Source organism: Arachis ipaensis, chromosome B7 (assembly GCF_059453495.1).
Source record: "Arachis ipaensis isolate K30076 ecotype BB chromosome B7, ASM5945349v1, whole genome shotgun sequence".
NCBI classification, from domain to species: Eukaryota; Viridiplantae; Streptophyta; class Magnoliopsida; order Fabales; family Fabaceae; genus Arachis; species Arachis ipaensis.
This window is the reverse complement of record NC_142442.1, coordinates 39,645,939-39,651,531: the sequence shown is the minus strand read 5'-3', so window position 1 is coordinate 39,651,531 and position 5,593 is coordinate 39,645,939. Positions and strand designations below refer to the sequence as shown.

At 31.4% G+C, this 5,593-nt stretch overlaps 1 protein-coding gene across 1 annotated transcript; it reads right to left on the bottom strand.

Moving 5' to 3' along the window:
* Positions 1-346: 346 nt before the first annotated feature.
* Positions 347-2,510, bottom strand: LOC107607089 (putative indole-3-pyruvate monooxygenase YUCCA11). The gene is made up of 4 exons (XM_021106698.2): positions 1,893-2,510; positions 1,379-1,612; positions 959-1,084; positions 347-676 (listed from the first exon to the last, which is right to left on the bottom strand). Exons 1-4 carry the CDS (start codon positions 2,508-2,510, stop codon positions 485-487), a joined length of 1,170 nt encoding a protein of 389 aa, XP_020962357.2. The 3' UTR covers positions 347-484.
* Positions 2,511-5,593: the final 3,083 nt, after the last annotated feature.

Sequence of the window (5,593 nt, the reverse complement as noted above, 5' to 3'; positions counted from 1 at the left end):
GATACATATAATTTTTGTATAATACACCCAAAATATGAGTATTAAGTAACTTAGGGAAAAAAGTGGACTAAAGTATAAATAATAAAATATTTGGACTATAAATATGATGAATATAGAAAGTCTAGGTGTAAAAACATAAATATATAAAAGATTCGAGATAAAAATAAAGTTTTAGGGATAAATAATAATCTTAATAAAGTGTAGGGGTAAAATTGTAAACAAGATAAATACTAAAACAAAAGTGAGTAATTTCATATTATTGGACAAAATTTCACACCATCAAAAACATCAATTGATGGCTATAAATTACAAAACTTGCTTGTCCTCTAGAATTTCTCATAAAAATTTAGTCAAATCAATTAAATCATTTAACTATTCTCAACTATCAACTTCACATAAAATCGATTGCACTTGAATTTTCACCTTATTTCAATCAATCGATTAGCTTGCATGATCAGCTTGCATGTATCACTGTAAAATAGAACTAAGATGTAATTTGATTGACCCTTGAAGTCAAAGTGAAGTTGATATCATTTGCTATTTTCATCGCATCAAATGAGATGCCTTCTAATCCTCTTCTCGAAAATCCAGCACTGTAAATTCCATGTTCTCCTTTCCAATGATTTGGGTAACTTGGTTTTGGCATTCCATTCTCATTGAATAGACCCTTGTAATCCTGAACGGCAAAAAATGTAACACAATTAATTACACAAACATATTTATTAAGTACATTAATCTAAACAATAATATTAAAAAGACAAAAAATAGAGTCAAAATTTATTATTAATAAATATTAAATAAAAAAATTGTGGTTAATTTTGTTTATTTTTCTTTGTTATAAAATATTTTCATAATTTAAAATTGAATTTGAGACTACCATACCTACTATCCATTGAATAGATTTGTTCCTTTAGGAAATACTATATTGTTTTCGAAATAAAAATGCATATATACACACCTTAAGCCACTTCAGCACATTGGTTTTGTATCCAGTAGCAAAGATGATTGCATCGAAATGAGCATGTTGTCCATCAACAAATTTAACTACCTTACCTTCCTTAATACTTGAAATATCAGGATAAACCTAAATTTAATTTAAGACAAGGATAATTAATTGATTGGATAGAACCCGTTGTTATTTAAGAAATTAATTTATAAATTGTAATTAATTAATTAATTAATTAAAAAGTATAAAAAATTAACTTTTACTTAAACAATAATAACTGACTTTAATGTTTAGATTATAACTTAATATTTAAGATTAAATATTTATAATTTGAAATCTAAAATTTTAGATAAATAAAATAATTTTAAAAAATTAATTTGATGTTAAAAAATTGATTATCTAGCATTAAACAAGTATATATGTATTTATTACCTTCACTTTTCCCTTCTTAATCTTTTCCACACAACCAACGTCAATGGTAGGAGTAGTACCACCTTTTATTTTGAGTGCAAAAGGTCCCTCCTTTGGCCTCATCAAACCATACTTAGACATATTTCCATACTTCAATTTGCTCATAACAATCATGATCTTGTCCACTTTCTCCACCGTGAAGTGTTTCAGCAACAACATACCCGCATACACCATTTCCTTACTAAAATAATGCACCTGAATGAATAGCATACACTCACTATTAAATTTTGTTGGTTATTTTGTACTATATAGGGTTCATATATCAGAACAGATGCAATGCATGCAATTTGATTGCAAGCACAAGAATTTGCTTAAAAGAAATGCTAAGGAACTAGCAGGTTTTGTGATTTGTACCAATTAATTAGTTATCATTAGTAATTTATTAACACTATAATTTGCAAGAATTATAAAACCATCTTTTTTCAGAGATATAGACATAAATAGTTACATATCTATCGACAGAAAAATAATTTACTTGACTTCTGATGACAATAGAGGTATATGCACCCCAAGTTGAAAGATCATAAGCAATTTCCATGCCAGAATTGCCACATCCAACAACCAAAACATTCTTCTTGTACATTTCTCTCCCATTCAAATACTTGCTACAATGCATGGACTCTCCTTGATAGTTCTCAAGCCCTTTAATGTTTGGGATGTACTCTTCACTATTCTCTCCGCTCGCAACCACCAGAAACTCCGCCTCATAGATCTCGCCGGCACCAGAAGAGTTGTTGGTAACAAGGAGCCTCCACTTTCCACTGCTTTGGTCAATGAAAGCGGAGTCAACAGAGCAGTTGTAGTTGATGTCAATGCCAAAATGCGCAATGTAAGAGTCAATGTAGCGCAAGAAATCAACCCTAGGGACAAAATTGGGAAAGTCAGAAGGAAAAGGATAATGTGGAAGGCTACAAAAGTCTTTTCCTAAGTGTAGTTTCAAACGATCATAGGCTCTTTTTCTCCAAAGAGAAACAGGGCAATCATCTTTTTCAAGAACAATGTTAAAGATTTTGAGTTTGTTGAGGCATCCTGCGGTTGCTATTCCAGCAGGTCCTGCACCTACAATCACAACAGGTACTTCAATAATCTGCATGCTTGATTGTTATAGTTAATAATCAATTTAGTCTTGGTGTTTTTATAGTTTTACAAAGTTCTGTTATTATTGAAAACATCCATGAGTTGTAATGATCCTTTTATAGTTTTTTTGTTTGTTTTGTTATAATTATATATGGGGCAATGCGTATGTTTTGGAGACAGTACAACTGGTTACTACTGGTTAGTCAAATAATTTTTAGGAAAATTTATTCTTACTGTCTAAAATTAAAAATTAATTATCAAATTAAAATTAAAATATAAAATATATATTTAAAATATATGAAACATTATATATCGGTAATTAATATATGTATATGTATATAATATTTTTTAATTTTTATACATAACATATTATACAATAAGAGTAATATATAATTCAAGAAGATGATTTAATTAACATGTGTTTTAAGGTTATACATGTTAAAGTTATTAATCACTATCAGAAGTGTCATTAAGAAAGAAATTAAGATTAAATTGATAACTTGAAAGATATTACGAGTAAAATGGTCAATTTAGAAAAATATGGGGTTAAAATGGCAAATATGGAGTCTTAGGGATAAAATGGTTATTTTGATAAAATATAAGGTTAAAATAATGATAAGAATGGAACATTAAAGATAAAAGGTTTTTAATAAAATGTCAAAGAGAAAATAGTAATTAAAAAGAAAGAAGGATATAAAAGTCTTTTATAAAAAGATTGAAGATGTAATGGTCATTTTAGAAAAATAAATGACACAATGTTTAACTTAAAAGAATTTAAGAGCATAATTGGCAATATGTAAAAAGACTAAGGACAAATGTTCCATAGAGAATAAAATAAAATCTTAAACAGAGATGTCCTAAAAGCTGTAAAACGAAAAAATGAAACTCGAAGATGCTTATGAATTAATGTCTGCCTAACAGAGCTAAGGTTTTGTCCCACCTGACCAGTGCTGGAATGAATATAAGAATGCTAACTTATATAATGAATTTTGTTTCTCAACTGGGGGCATACCGTGGCGTCAAGCTCTGCAACAACTGTCGAGTGCCTTGAATGCACATGGTTCTGCCCATGAGGCACATATGTTGAGTGTACACAGTTAAGAAACTATATCTAGGTTTGGTCCCGGGTAACGTCAGGTTGCGGCTAGTCAATCTATGAGTGAGCTCATGGTGCGTAGGACAGACATGCATCATAATATTTGCTGCATTTTATAACATCCTTACTATCAGAATGTCACGCTTCTGGCTGTGCCACTCTGATAGCGAAGATATTACATAGATATATAATTACAATTCCTATCCCTCTTTACAAAAAAAAAATCGATAACAAGGGCGAGGAAAAATATCTAAGATATTAAAATAGGTAAAGCACAACCAAATACTAAGACCAATAGCATCAAGTTGGCCAAACTGAATACCATGAAATGTGCATGGTAGGCTAACAGAGTTAAATCAGTAGATAGTTATGTGCATAAAGCTCTACCTCTTGTCAGCTAGACAAGACCTACTACATGATAGACGCTTAGAATATGCAATGAAACATAGTCAGTCCATTCCTCAGGATCTACAGAAAGACTGTTCGGATACCATAATGTAACACGTTCACCACCAGAATGTCACACTTCTGGCTACATCACTCTGATTACAAGGATATTACGATGACTTCTATATATATATATATACACACACACACACACACTAACAAAGTTGATGAGTTTGAAAAACTCCAAATTAATATGATGATCAAATATTGTTAAAAATTATTATTAGGAATTATTAATTTAATTTTGGTTTCAAAATTATTTGATTAATAATCTCTATTTTGTGTGCAGAATTTTGTTTAATGGGCATAAGTAACAAAAAGTCCAAAATATTGACAAAACATTCAGCCTTTGGTACAAAAATGTTTTAAACATTATGGATAAATTATTATTATATTAATTGGGCCATGGAATTAATGAGCAAGCCAAATTAACCTTTGTTGCAAGACCAACAAGGCTTGGTCCGAAAATTGGAAGAAGATAGAAAGCAATGATGCATGCTTTCTTTGGTTACCCACTTTCCTTTTTGAATGGAATTTAAATTCAATTAACTTAGTTTAATTACATTGGTAACATGAGAGAAAAAGTTACATTGATTTGATTGCTTTTAATGCTTTACATGTCACTAGGCATAGGAAAATGAAAGTGGGATTTAATTAAGATTAATTGTATTCATTGCTTTCAGAGTTTCATTTTCTCTTCTCTCTCTTCTCTCTCTAGTTTTCGGTCACTTCATTTGTCAGAAAAGAAGAAGACGCAAGCTATCAGAGGTAGAAGCAGAGAAGCTATGAACAAGGAATCGGCCAAGATGATAATGGCCATTGCTAAAAGAAGATCCAAGGCATAGTCTGGCTGAGATCTTTTTCACAAAAGACAAGATGTGGTGAAGAAGCTTCAAGATCTCCATGCCTTAAATGGTATCAATCAGTTTCGGTCAGAGAGGAAGATCTCTGAAGTGAAGCTCGTCTCAACTTTTTGTTCATTCATCACAGAAGATAGCTACTGTAGCTACGTGGAGGAAGAAGCAAAAGTAAAGCAGATGGAGCTGTCAAGGATCAAGGGTTCATCAAGGGTCAAAAATCTTTCTTTGGGACAAAGTCAAGATAGAAGGCTCAGATTGATGAAGCTTGATGAGAAGGGATGAGAGAGAGGTAATTGCATGTTGATTTGCTTTCGGTTTTCCCTCTCTCTTCTCTCTGCCCGAACCGGTTTTGGTGTTTGAAGGAGAAAAAGTTAGCTCGGTTGAACCGTTTCAACCTTGAAAGTTTTCCCTTCTATAATAAGGGTGAATGGCCAAGGCTTGAGACAAGGAGAGAAAGCACAGAGTTCGCATAGCTACCTAAGCTAACAGAAGTTCTTCTCCTTCAATGTGTTTCATTTTGTATTTTCTTTATTTTTGTCTGTTTGAGTCTCATGGTGAAAAAGACAAACAATGTGAGGTTTGTAAGAAAAAGCCAGTGAGTGAAAAAAGACAGAGTGTACAAAATTAAAGAAAAATCCATGGATGTCTTAGAGATCTTTTGTACATCTGTGTTGTGTATCATGATTCTGTGGGAAT